This window comes from Cydia fagiglandana, chromosome 13, assembly GCF_963556715.1.
Source record: "Cydia fagiglandana chromosome 13, ilCydFagi1.1, whole genome shotgun sequence".
NCBI lineage: Eukaryota > Metazoa > Arthropoda > Insecta > Lepidoptera > Tortricidae > Cydia > Cydia fagiglandana.
In genome coordinates, this window is record NC_085944.1 from 16,307,440 (window position 1) to 16,322,339 (window position 14,900).

A 14,900-nucleotide genomic window follows, 5' to 3' on the forward strand; every position below is an offset into this window, starting at 1 on the left:
TTTGATTTGTAGGTAGGTAATGTTTTAGGGCCACCCCACATTTAGCGTCTTTCGAGCGTCGGCGTCTACAACTCTATGGCCGCTGCTCGACGCAACGTCGACGCAACTGCGCAGCGACGTCATTTTCCATAGCGCTTACCAGACGCCGACGCTCGAAAGACGCTAAATGTGGGGTGGCCCTTATTGTTAGTACTAGCGATGGAGAGCATGCACAAAGCCGTGACGAGTGGCGAAATACAGGGGAGGCCTTTGCCCAGCAGTGGACACAATATAGGCTATACAACAAAAACGTTGGTATGGTGAGAAATGTTGTGTTTACTCGGTAACAAAGTTTGTTTATCCCTCGTGCCTTGAATCTCTCCAATCTCATGATTCTACTTACATCATCAGATGAAAGTCAATTTCATCAATCAACACGAGGAAACAACTCAAAATTAGCATCAAACTTTGCAACTCTTGTGAATAAAATGCAACGTTCTCGTCAGTTTTTGAAGAATAAAGAGAGCCTTTACGCACTGGTGTGGTGTAAAGTAATTTTATTACAACTCGATATCTAAAATCAGTACAATACGAAAACAAAGTTATGGCGGCACTAACTTGTTGCTTCCGATACCGCGACTCCCAACAATCACTACCTACATATTCATGATGGCGCAGTACCTAAACATATTTATGTACAGTACGGCAATAAATACTGATATCTGACGAGTTAGAACAAGCATACCTGAGCCAAGCCAAGTGACAATAATTTATGGATAATGCTATTCGAAAAATATATATATACGAAATAAAGTTATGATGGCACTAACTTGTTGCTTCCAATACCGTGGCCTCAACAATCATCTCCTTATTCATGATGGCACAGTACGGCAATTCATACTAATACCTGGATCTGATGAGCATACCCCGGCCGGCGAGAGCAAAAATGCGTTGACAGCTTAATAGTGCGAGGACACACACTTTGGTCGATGTCGATAAAAACAACACGATGTACTGGACCACCGTTATGATATGCAGAAGTATTAATTATTGTTGTAAACAAAATTAAAACCAAGTGTTTGTATTTATTCAGTATTTTATGTAATTTTCGTAATATACAATCGGCTAACCAAGTACACTGTTTCTTATTGCGTGGCATGGCGGGTCGATAATATAAATGAATTAAATGATGGTAAATTAATTTGTCTCAATGTAATTTCTACGATTGACACCGATTGATTTGAGTCAATGTCAAATAGTAGTTGTTTATAATCGCGAAATACACATATGATATGAAAGAGGTCTATTAGTCACGAGTATGTGAAAAGTATGTGTAAATAATAATTTTATGTTGATAGAAAATTGTTTTAGGGTTATTCTTAGAAACGCGTGGAGGTATCAAGTTGAAATAAATAACAAATACTAATGGCTCAGTTTAAAAAATAAATTGTGCTTAATTAAAAGTCGACTATTCTATCGACATATGGATGTCGATATTTAATTAAGCACTAGGAGCAGACGCATTTTTGCTCTCGCCGGCCGGGGTATGCTGATGAGTGAAGCGAGATTGCATGCAAAGCATCAGCTTCTACGCTCACCGCGACAAATGGCAGTCAAACATACAAAAGTTTTATATACTTTTTTTAATACACGGTTAGAAATAAAATCTTGCAAGTTGACTTTTGACTTCGGTACTTACTTCTATACCTAAAAGATTACACTCCAGAATAAAATCAGTTTTTAACCATTATCCCTTTACAGCCGGGAAAAATATTTTGCAAAAACTAATGAAAAATGCATGTGAACCGTTTTCATTTGTTATAAAATACACGTAAAAAATGATTTAAAAAATCCAACGACCCTTCATCATAAAAAAAATCGCATGCACGAAACTGACGTTCAGGATTTATCTGTAAATGCACGAACGTGCAAATTCATTTGGATTTGTAAAATGATATGAAAAAAACGCAACATTTTACACAACAATACACTAGTATAATAATAAGCCTTTAACTTTACATAATCATCATAGTTCTCTTTAAGAATCAACACCGAAACGATTATAGAATGATTGAAAACAATAATCAACAATTATAAAGTAATCTCAATTCAACTACCTACATCATATGGTAATCCTTGAAAAAGTTTTCATAAAATGAATATTGATTCATTCACAAGTAAAAAGAAAGTATTTACATGTGTTTAATAAAGTTTATAACTAATTCTGGAGCTGTTACATCAACGATTTGAGCGAATCTTTTTCTCTCATCTCTTGATACCTATGTCACCATAACACAAAATTCAAAGAATTTGTCTGGCTTCTAATGGACGTCTTAAAAAATACAAACCTAAGAAACGGAATATATTATAAAAGGATCAAACATATGCTATCTATTGTGATTTAAGTTTTTGCGCAAAAGCCGGATACTCACAAACTTGCAAATAGTTATGACAATTGATTCACGAGCTACGGCCGAACCCACAAATTCGTGCACTTATTTTTTACGAGCATGTAGTTTTCCCTAAATAACATATTTTTGCTCTAATTTGTGCTTAATAAACTCATCTAACTCTTTTACTGTAATAATTAAGTATTAAATAGCAACTTCGATACCAAAATTATACGAAATTATGAACTTACGTGTGTCACTACTCACACCAAAATACGCCACCATCTTCACCACTGTCTTGCGACCGACTGATGCCATTGACCTACGGTATTTAGTACTCAAACGTGTCTCTAATATCTGCAGTTTAGATTGGAATAGGTTTGAGCTCGAAAAGACGATTTGCTTGCGGACAGGATTTTTTGAAAGTAGTTTGCAGGATTATATCGAACCGGTCGGAAAGGGTTATATTTTGTAGATTCTATTGCGTTGATCTGACGATGGAGCGCGAAGGTGTACGGTGGAACTATATAGGTTACTGACCACTAGAAATCCCATCAAGTTTTGCCTCACACGTTTCGTAAGTATTTTTGGCGAGACTTTGTGGCATGTAAACCTATTTGTTACAGAAAATTATTTATATAGATCTACAGATATAGTGCATAATGGTTTTTCCCCGTATTTTTATGGGAAACGTTCGTATTTGTCATGCTCAGACGTAGGAATTCGAGAGCAAATTGTGAATTAAGGCTTTATGTTTGTGCACTTATGGTACTAATTACAACAAAATAGTTAAAAATTAGTTTGTAAGTCCTAAATTTTGTTGTAATTAGTACCATAAGTGCGCAAACGTAAAGTCTTAAATCACATTTGCCCCGCGGATTCCTATGTCTGGTCATGCTACTTCAGTCAAGCTCAGTACTTTTTTGTACCGAGACTGACTGAAATAGCAAGACACGTTCGTACGTTTCCGTGAAAATACGATGAAAAAATTATTATGCACTATATATGTACTGATATAAACTATCTACTCTGCGCCTCACCTTGCTCAAATGTAACGAAAGGGCAGCAAACAAGGGTCCTATTCAGATTCCGCTCAGTCGTTGTTAGGCGACGATACACGTGTCTACGGCGTAACTACTTTTATTATACACTACATCTATACTATCTGTGCTACTGATATAAATTATGTACTCTTCGCCTCACCTTGCTCAAATGTAACGAAAGGGCAGCAAACAAGGGTCCTATTCAGATTCCGCTCAGTCGTTGTTAGGCGACGATACACGTGTCTACGGCGTAACTACTTTTATTATACACTACATCTATACTATCTGTGCTACTGATATAAATTATGTACTCTTCGCCTCACCTTGCTCAAATGTAACGAAAGGGCAGCAAACAAGGGTCCTATTCAGATTCCGCTCAGTCGTTGTTAGGCGACGATACACGTGTCTACGGCGTAACTACTTTTATTATACACTACATCTATACTATCTGTGCTACTGATATAAATTATGTACTCTTCGCCTCACCTTGCTCAAATGTAACGAAAGGGCAGCAAACAAGGGTCCTATTCAGATTCCGCTCAGTCGTTGTTAGGCGACGATACACGTGTCTACGGCGTAACTACTTTTATTATACACTACATCTATACTATCTGTGCTACTGATATAAATTATGTACTCTTCGCCTCACCTTGCTCAAATGTAACGAAAGGGCAGCAAACAAGGGTCCTATTCAGATTCCGCTCAGTCGTTGTTAGGCGACGATAACTACACGTGTCTACGGCGTAACTACATTTATTATACACTACATCTGCACTATATGTACTACTGATATAAACTATGCACTCTGCGCCTCACCTTGCTCAAATGTAACGAAAGGGCAGCAAACAAGGGTCCTATTCAGATTCCGCTCAGTCGTTGTTAGGCGACGAGACACGTGCCTACGGCGTAACTACTTTTATTATACACTACATCTGTACTATCTGTACTACTGATATAAACTATGCACTCTGCGCCTCACCTTGCTCAAATGTAACGAAAGGGCAGCAAACAAGGGTCCTATTCAGATTCCGCTCAGTCGTTGTTAGGCGACGATAACTACACGTGTCTACGGCGTAACTACATTTATTATACACTACATCTGCACTATATGTACTACTGATATAAACTATGCACTCTGCGCCTCACCTTGCTCAAATGTAACGAAAGGGCAGCAAACAAGGGTCCTATTCAGATTCCGCTCAGTCGTTGTTAGGCGACGATAACTACACGTGTCTACGGCGTAACTACATTTATTATACACTACATCTGTACTATCTGTACTACTGATATAAACTATGCACTCTGCGCCTCACCTTGCTCAAATGTAACGAAAGGGCAGCAAACAAGGGTCCTATTCAGATTCCGCTCAGTCGTTGTTAGGCGACGATAACTACACGTGTCTACGGCGTAACTACATTTATTATACACTACATCTGCACTATATGTACTACTGATATAAACTATGCACTCTGCGCCTCACCTTGCTCAAATGTAACGAAAGGGCAGCAAACAAGGGTCCTATTCAGATTCCGCTCAGTCGTTGTTAGGCGACGATAACTACACGTGTCTACGGCGTAACTACATTTATTATACACTACATCTGCACTATATGTACTACTGATATAAACTATGCACTCTGCGCCTCACCTTGCTCAAATGTAACGAAAGGGCAGCAAACAAGGGTCCTATTCAGATTCCGCTCAGTCGTTGTTAGGCGACGATAACTACACGTGTCTACGGCGTAACTACATTTATTATACACTACATCTGTACTATCTGTACTACTGATATAAACTATGCACTCTGCGCCTCACCTTGCTCAAATGTAACGAAAGGGCAGCAAACAAGGGTCCTATTCAGATTCCGCTCAGTCGTTGTTAGGCGACGATAACTACACGTGTCTACGGCGTAACTACATTTATTATACACTACATCTGCACTATATGTACTACTGATATAAACTATGCACTCTGCGCCTCACCTTGCTCAAATGTAACGAAAGGGCAGCAAACAAGGGTCCTATTCAGATTCCGCTCAGTCGTTGTTAGGCGACGAGACACGTGCCTACGGCGTAACTACTTTTATTATACACTACATCTGTACTATCTGTACTACTGATATAAACTATGCACTCTGCGCCTCACCTTGCTCAAATGTAACGAAAGGGCAGCAAACAAGGGTCCTATTCAGATTCCGCTCAGTCGTTGTTAGGCGACGATACACGTGCCTCTATAACTACTTTTATTACACACTACATCTGCACTATCTGTACTACTGATATAAACCATGTACTCTGCGCCTCACCTTGCTCAAATGTAACGAAAGGGCAGCAAACAAGGGTCCTATTCAGATTCCGCTCAGTTGTTGATAGGCGACGATACACGTGTCTACGGCGTAACTACATTTATTATACACTTCATCTGTACTATCTGTACTACTGATATAAACTATGCACTCTGCGCCTCACCTTGCTCAAATGTAACGAAAGGGCAGCAAACAAGGGTCCTATTCAGATTCCGCTCAGTCGTTGTTAGGCGACGATACAAGTGTCTACGGCGTAACTACTTTTATTATACACTACATCTGTACTATCTGTACTACTGATATAAACTATGTACTCTGCGCCTCACCTTGCTCAAATGTAACGAAAGGGCAGCAAACAAGGGTCCTATTCAGATTCCGCTCAGTCGTTGTTAGGCGACGATACAAGTGTCTACGGCGTAACTACTTTTATTATACACTACATCTGTACTATCTGTACTACTGATATAAACTATGTACTCTGCGCCTCACCTTGCTCAAATGTAACGAAAGGGCAGCAAACAAGGGTCCTATTCAGATTCCGCTCAGTCGTTGTTGGGCGACGATACACGTGTCCACGGCGTAACTACTTTTATTATACACTACATGTGTACTATCTGTACTACTGATATAAACTATGCACTCTGCGCCTCACCTTGCTCAAATGTAACGAAAGGGCAGCAAACAAGGGTCCTATTCAGATTCCGCTCAGTCGTTGTTAGGCGACGATAACTACACGTGTCTACGGCGTAACTACATTTATTATACACTACATCTGTACTATCTGTACTACTGATATAAACTATGCACTCTGCGCTTCACCTTGCTCAAATGTAACGAAAGGGCAGCAAACAAGGGCCCTATTCAGATTCCGCTCAGTCGTTGTTAGGCGACGAGACACGTGCCTACGGCGTAACTACTTTTATTATACTACTGATATAAATTATGTACTCCGCGCCTCACCTTGCTCAAATGTAACGAAAGGGCAGCAAACAAGGATCCTACTCAGATTCCGCTCAGCCGTTGTTAGGCGACGATACACGTGCCTCTATAACTACTTTTATTATACACTACATCTGCACTATCTGTACTACTGATATAAACTATGTACTCGGCGCCTCACCTTGCTCAAATGTAACGAAAGGGCAGCAAACAAGGGTCCTATTCAGATTCCGCTCAGTCGTTGTTGGGCGACGAGACACATGCCTACAGCGTAACTACTTTTATTATACACTACATCTGCACTATATGTACTACTGATATAAACCATGTACTCTGCGCCTCACCTTGCTCAAATGTAACGAAAGGGCAGCAAACAAGGGTCCTATTCAGATTCCGCTCAGTCGTTGTAGGGCGACGATACACGTGTCCACGGCGTAACTACTTTTATTATACACTACATGTGTACTATCTGTACTACTGATATAAACTATGCACTCTGCGCCTCACCTTGCTCAAATGTAACGAAAGGGCAGCAAACAAGGGTCCTATTCAGATTCCACTCAGTCGTTGTTAGGCGACGAGACACGTGCCTACAGCGTAACTACTTTTATTATACACTACATCTGCACTATCTGTACTACTGATATAAACTATGTACTCGGCGCCTCACCTTGCTCAAATGTAACGAAAGGGCAGCAAACAAGGGTCCTATTCAGATTCCGCTCAGTCGTTGTTGGGCGACGAGACACATGCCTACAGCGTAACTACTTTTATTATACACTACATCTGCACTATATGTACTACTGATATAAACTATGTACTCGGCGCCTCACCTTGCTCAAATGTAACGAAAGGGCAGCAAACAAGGGTCCTATTCAGATTCCACTCAGTCGTTGTTAGGCGACGAGACACGTGCCTACAGCGTAACTACTTTTATTATACACTACATCTGCACTATCTGTACTACTGATATAAACTATGTACTCGGCGCCTCACCTTGCTCAAATGTAACGAAAGGGCAGCAAACAAGGGTCCTATTCAGATTCCGCTCAGTCGTTGTTGGGCGACGAGACACATGCCTACAGCGTAACTACTTTTATTATACACTACATCTGCACTATATGTACTACTGATATAAACTATGTACTCGGCGCCTCACCTTGCTCAAATGTAACGAAAGGGCAGCAAACAAGGGTCCTATTCAGATTCCGCTCAGTTGTTGATAGGCGACGATACACGTGTCTACGGCGTAACTACATTTATTATACACTACATCTGTACTATCTGTACTACTGATATAAACTATGTACTCGGCGCCTCACCTTGCTCAAATGTAACGAAAGGGCAGCAAACAAGGGTCCTATTCAGATTCCGCTCAGTCGTTGTTGGGCGACGAGACACATGCCTACAGCGTAACTACTTTTATTATACACTACATCTGCACTATATGTACTACTGATATAAACCATGTACTCTGCGCCTCACCTTGCTCAAATGTAACGAAAGGGCAGCAAACAAGGGTCCTATTCAGATTCCGCTCAGTCGTTGTAGGGCGACGATACACGTGTCCACGGCGTAACTACTTTTATTATACACTACATGTGTACTATCTGTACTACTGATATAAACTATGCACTCTGCGCCTCACCTTGCTCAAATGTAACGAAAGGGCAGCAAACAAGGGTCCTATTCAGATTCCACTCAGTCGTTGTTAGGCGACGAGACACGTGCCTACAGCGTAACTACTTTTATTATACACTACATCTGCACTATCTGTACTACTGATATAAACTATGTACTCGGCGCCTCACCTTGCTCAAATGTAACGAAAGGGCAGCAAACAAGGGTCCTATTCAGATTCCGCTCAGTCGTTGTTAGGCGACGAGACACGTGCCCACGGCGTAACTACTTTAAGTTCTCGACAAGTCGGCTTATTAGCGAACTACCTATTATGTAGCTAGGGGAGAGTAGGGCAAGTATATTCACTAAAGAGAATACTAAATTTATAATTAGAGTAGAAGAGTAAAAATGTAAAACACGCAAAGGTAATAAGAATATTTTACCCTCCGAGTTTGACACTATATTTTTTAATGTAATTACCTGCCTAATTATTTCTTGCAAGATTTTGGTCGGTAGGTACATATTTTATTGAAATATTATAATTAGGCGATAAAAATGATATATTAAAAGATGACTCAACCAAATAAGATCGATTTACCTAAATTACGTGAATGACCCATTGAAAAATTTCGTCAACTTCTCATATGGTGATTTAAATTATCCGTTTCCAAAAAATAGGTTTTCTTAATTTCCTATTAAACTTTTCTAAAACTTTCCGAGAACTTTCCAACTGTTTTGAAACTTTCCACAACTTACACATATGTACCTTTCACTATTAGGCAATTTGTTAATAATGTTAATTACAATTTATCCTCAAAATAATAAAAATAATTCATTCGTGGAGGATGCTTGGGGATCCTAATTACCCGACTCTCCCCTACGCGTGGTTTTCTCCGTGCTTCGAATATTTACACGAGCCGTGATGTTGCAAATTAAATGTATAGCGCAGTTGGGGCGTATATTAGGTGTGAGGTGCTGAGGTGCCTAAGAGCATAGCGTTGTCGACAGTCATGTTACCGAAACTTCCCGGTTAAAACACCCGTTTTTAGGGTTCCGTACCCAAAGGGTAAAACGGGACCCTATTACTAAGACTCTGCCGTCCGTCCGTCCGTCCGTCCGTCTGTCACCAGGCTGTATCTCACGAACCGTGATAGCTAGACAGTTGAAATTTTTACAGATGATGTATTTCTGTTGCCGCTATAACAACAAATACTAAAAACAGAATAAAATAAAGATTTAAGTGGGGCTCCCATACAACAAACGTGATTTTTGACCGAAGTTAAGCAACGTCGGGCGGGGTCAGTACTTGGATGGGTGACCGTTTTTATAGATAATGGTACGGAACCCTTCGTGTGCGAGTCCAACTCGCACTTGGCCGGTTTTTTTACTAAGCTAAAACTTTAAAAAAAACCTTATTATTTTTCAGATAGTGGATATGGTGTTCCTCCGGAACAGAGACTGGCGGGATCTGCTGGAAGGGTACCCGGACATAAAACGCGACCTCTACACCGCGGCCAAGCACTTAAAGAAGGCTCCGGAAAACCATAAATAGCCTCTCAGATGGCTTACGCACAATTTTCGGCATATTGTACAATTGTATATCGTGCAATAAAGTTTAAATAAATAAATAAACACGTCTTAGGGCGTCCGCCAGCTGGCGCACGGGGTGCACGGAGCGCGTGAGCGGGTTAACGAAAAATAGTTTGAGCGTTGCTAATTGACGCAAACGCGTGCGACGGATTTTACCTGGCGGACGCCACGGCGCAGCGGCGTAACCCTCGGCTACCAACAAAAAGTAACTACCTATATTGATGTGGCCCTTATTGTATTGTTAGAATAATTACATTTTGTGAATTATTTAAATTCTTAATTATTTTAGTAATATTTATCACAATTTGGGCTGCATAAAGTTGATAGATGTGCAGATTGTATTAACCGTCCAGTTGGTAAATGTGTAGTAATAGGTAGTACCTATATTATTACGGGTACCTGAACACACTTAAACGTATAGTGTACGCTGTGATCAGATATTTGAAGAAATTTTTTATGAAAACCATAAATAATAGGTACTTAATTTTTTGTGTTAATTTAATTATGTTAGAATACATTTAAGTAATATATTAATAGTATTTGTTTTCATTGTCCAATTTCTTATTAGTCCTTTTATCAACGGAAAGGTTATTTATACGTAATAGGCCATGGTAGGGTAGAGAGTGGGAGGAAATTCCTTACTGCTGGTGCTGGTGCTGATAGAGTCTGTTTGGAAAGAGAAGAGTCGTGGAATGTATTGGGCCCCATACATTTCAAGACTCTTCTTTTTCCGCACAGACTCTACACGTGTTTCATCTATTGTCATCTTTGATTCTCGGCCCGATTCTAACTTTATGATATGTCTAGATACGATAGGGATTATGTCAGTGTCAAAAGTGACGTTATTGTTAGAAGAAACGTCACTTTTGACTTTTGAATTCATATCGTATCTCGACCAAATATTTGACGTATCTTGAAGTTCGAATCGGGCCGTCTGTCCCAGGCGCGATGTTGCTAAGTAATAAAGTTAACTTTTTCGATTCTCAATAAAACATCTGCGCACCACAATGAATGCTTAAGGTGGTTCGATTTTCATACAAAATTCAATCAAAGCTCATTAAGTAACTACACACTATTAGTACATAAATATTTCCGCATTTATCTTCCTTCGCATATTCGTTTGCGCGAAATTAACAGGAAAACAATGTTTCATACACAAATCATGCAAAAATCATAGTAAAATTTTCATCAATTTTACGTATGTGTGTGTCACAAATGTCGTGTACAGATACATTTGCGACGTTGCTATACCATTTCCGACGTTGCCGGGCTGACCACGGCGCGAATTTGGAGTGCCGTCATGTTTAGTGCAATTTTGTTGACACTGACGTTTGACAGGTGCTTAATTGACCTAAGCGAGAATAAGTACCCAAAGTTCGTCAGCTTAGCTAAGAACTATCATGGCGTGTTATGCAAACAGTCGCTTTTTTGCTTACAAACGGAAGATTCCCGGTTCGATCCCCAGTCATTGTATGCTGGAACATAACTTTTTGTATTTTTGTTACATCTAAATTTCGTATTGTTTTTTTATTTTTATTTAATTTTTCTTATTATCATAAATCGATTGATTAAGTATGGGCTACACGTATTCGTTTATTTTTGACAAAGAAAATTAGAAATTATACTCTACCTAACCTCTCTTATTTTTACAATCAGGACATCCACACAGCAATAAAAAAGAAATGTATAAAATTTCCTGTGGTTAAAAATAATGGATTTTTTCTATGAATGAAAAACACAATTATTACTATAGTTTGTTCTTTTAGCATTAGAAATAAGGTAAACCATCTTGACGTGTCTTTTAATTGAAAAACACATTTTAAAAATAAGTTACGGCAAATATGTAACAATTATAAATCAAATACGATCATTTATATTCTTCTGCTTTCATAAGTAATAGTTTCTGATTTTTAAAAAGCGTTTAAATCTGTGTGCCTAGCCAAGATGCCAGTCGTTCGCTCCGTAGCGAACGTTAGGGTAATACCTCTCTCTATCACTCTGCCATATTAATGCGACAGACACGGCTGCGCTTCGGTTGCTACGGAGCGTAAACCATTGGCATCTTGGCTAGGCACCCTGGTCATCTGGAAAGCGAAACACATACGGAACGCGTTTCTATTACTCAATACAGTGGCCAGTTGCAGATTCCGCGGTAATCTTAACTATGCCTAAATCTGGGTGCCTAGCCAAGATGACAGTCGTTCGCTCCGTAGCGAACGTTAGGGTAATACCTCTCTATACACTCTGTCATATTAATTCGACAGACACGGCTACGCTTCGGTCGATACGGAGCTTAAACCATTGGCACCTTGGCTAGGCACCCTGGTCATCTGGAAAGCGAAAAACATACGGAACGCGTTTCTATTACTCAATACAGTGGCCAGTTGCAGATTCCGCGGTAATCTTAACTATGCCTAAATCTGGGTGCCTAGCCATGATGCCAGTCGTTCGCTCCGTAGCGAACGTTAGGGTAATACCTCTCTCTATTACTCTGCCATATTAATTCGACAGACACGGCTACGCTTCGGTCGATACGGAGCTTAAACCATTGGCACCTTGGCTAGGCACCCTGGTCATCTGGAAAGCGAAACACATACGGAACGCGTTTCTATTACTCAATACAGTGGCCAGTTGCAGATTCGGCGGTAATCTTAACTATACCTAAATCTGGGTGCCTAGCCAAGATGACAGTCGTTCGCTCCGTAGCGAACGTTAGGGTAATACCTCTCTATACACTCTGTCATATTAATGCGACAGACACGGTTGCGCTTCGTTCGCTACGGAGCGTACACCATTGGCATCTTGGCTAGGCACCCTGGTCATCTGGAAAGCGAAACACATACGGAACGCGTTTCTATTACCCAATACAGTGGCCAGCTGCAGATTCGGTTTTAAAGTTAACTATACCTAAACCTGGGTGCCTAGCCACGATGCAGGCTAGTATAGAGTTCTCTTTCACCTTCAGCAGAACCGGGAGATCCAAACCTACCTAATTTTTATCTAATAATCTCAAGAATCAGTGCATGATTCAAACTTTACCGGTCGCCGTGGTAAGACCTAGGATTTACCATATCGGTGTTGGTAAAAGCCCGAAGTAAACTAGATTTAACATTTCGGGCTTTTACCGATCGGCATCGGTAAAATCTAGGTTTTACCGGTAAATCCTAGGTTTTGCCGTACTTCGGGCTTTTACAGTAACATATATATAATAATTGCTCGTTTAAAGGTAAGATAACACAAAGGAGAAACAAAAAGAAATTACCTACTCGCACCAGTCTTGAACCCAAATCCTCTTGCACGTATTTCCACGAACATACCGTTACGCTATTGCAACATACTACGTTGTGTGAAATTGTCTACTACAAGGATCACGGAAACACTGTTTGCATGTGTGAGTAATAGTAGGAAAAAGCGTGACAGCAACACTCCGTCGAATTAAAAAGGTGGTTTTTGCACAATGAAGTATTCAATGTTTATTTTAATAGTTCAATATTTATTTAAAGAGTGCGCGAAACATACTTTTAAGTACACAAATACCATGACTATTTCACAAAAAAATAAAACCTGAAATTTTGCAAAAGTGGTGCCATCTAGCGAGAGTTAAGTTTTGAGTAACCTAGGCGAACCACCTTAATCAAAGATTACAATTTTGTTTCCGGGAATATCAAATTATATCTTGAAATAACTGAATTAATTCCAATACAGCAGTCAACCGCCCACGAATTTTGCAACTCTTCAACAAACAAAATTCAATTCACTCCCCTTCTCGGCTATCGAAATAATTTGAGATAATTTGCCTTTTTTTTAAATTAAATTAAATTAAATTAGATTTATTTAAGACCAACAAAGGATCAATTTCGTTAGTGACACATTTTAATCTTACAACTAATGTTAGTAGGTATACACACACAACTTATTGACTATCTATTACATATATATTTACATAATAATATAAATTAATTAATTTTAATTTAAGCACATGTGGAGTGCACCACAGTGGTTCAGGTAGGCCCCATCAAACCTATCTGCATACATGGCTAGGATGCTGTTGGTGCTGTTCCTCACTCTGCATAACAATGAAGTGGCTCTTTTGCGCATAATGGCAGCAAAACTATCCACGCGCGCCTCCGCAAACATTGTTGACGCGCTGCAGTAGCGAGGGAGCCCCATCAGCACCCTAAACGCATTATTATACTGTACGCGCAGGGCACTGTACTGTTTTTGCGTGTAGTTCACCCACAGACTGCTGGTGTAAAAAGATGTACAAAAAGCTCGGAACAACGTAATCTTTACTGCCGGTGAGCTACACGCAAACCTGCGGGCAATCATGTTCGCCCTTACAGCCAGTGCCCTGCGCTCCCTTTCGACGTCGGAACCGTCCTTGAGGTCAGAGGTAATCATATGTCCCAGGTATTTAAAATTGTCTACCAACTTAAGCGGGTTATTGTTTAGTTGTAATACTGGGACTGTTGATGGACATTTACCTCTGACTCCAAACACCATCATTTCGCTCTTTACAGAGTTGTATTTAAGACCGTGTGCGGCAGCGTACTGCTCGCAGACCGTTATAAGCCTCGCGAGACCACAGGGTGACGCGCTCAACAGCACCATGTCGTCCGCGTAGCTAATGTTGTTAATGCAAACGCCCTGCACATGGCAACCGACATGTGTGCTGCTGAGCTCGGCAATAAGTCCATTTACGTATAGATTGAAGAGCTTCGGGGAGGTTAGCCCTCCCTGCCTTACCCCGCACTCCAAACTATACGGTTCCGACAACGCTCCCGCCCATCGAACGCTATTGACCTGTCTTGTGTACCAAAATTTGAAAATGGATATAAGATCTGGAGGTACCTCCATCTCCTCAAGCTTTCTCCATAGTATATCATAACAGACCAGGTCAAAAGCCCTCGACAGGTCGAGAAAGCATGCGTAAACAGGTGTGTCTCTATCAGTATAATACCTAACAGTCTGCTTTAAACACAATATAGCACTTTCAGTCGACAATCCGGGCCTAAACCCGAACTGATTGTCGTGC

General features: G+C 40.3%; 2 protein-coding genes across 2 annotated transcripts in view; one reads left to right on the plus strand and one right to left on the minus strand.

Annotated features, from left to right (window-relative positions):
* LOC134669904 (uncharacterized) overlaps nt 1-9,827 on the plus strand; it is a 69,184-nt gene extending 59,357 nt beyond the window's left edge. The window contains exon 31 of the mRNA XM_063527520.1: nt 9,702-9,827. Within this exon, the coding sequence (XP_063383590.1) occupies nt 9,702-9,827 (126 nt within the window). The remainder of the gene's footprint in view (nt 1-9,701) is intronic.
* Nucleotides 9,828-13,831: 4,004 nt separating this feature from the next.
* On the minus strand, nt 13,832-14,476 carry LOC134669905 (uncharacterized). The gene has a single exon (XM_063527521.1). The coding sequence runs from the start codon at nt 14,474-14,476 to the stop codon at nt 13,832-13,834; it is 645 nt and encodes a 214-aa protein (XP_063383591.1).
* Nucleotides 14,477-14,900: the final 424 nt, after the last annotated feature.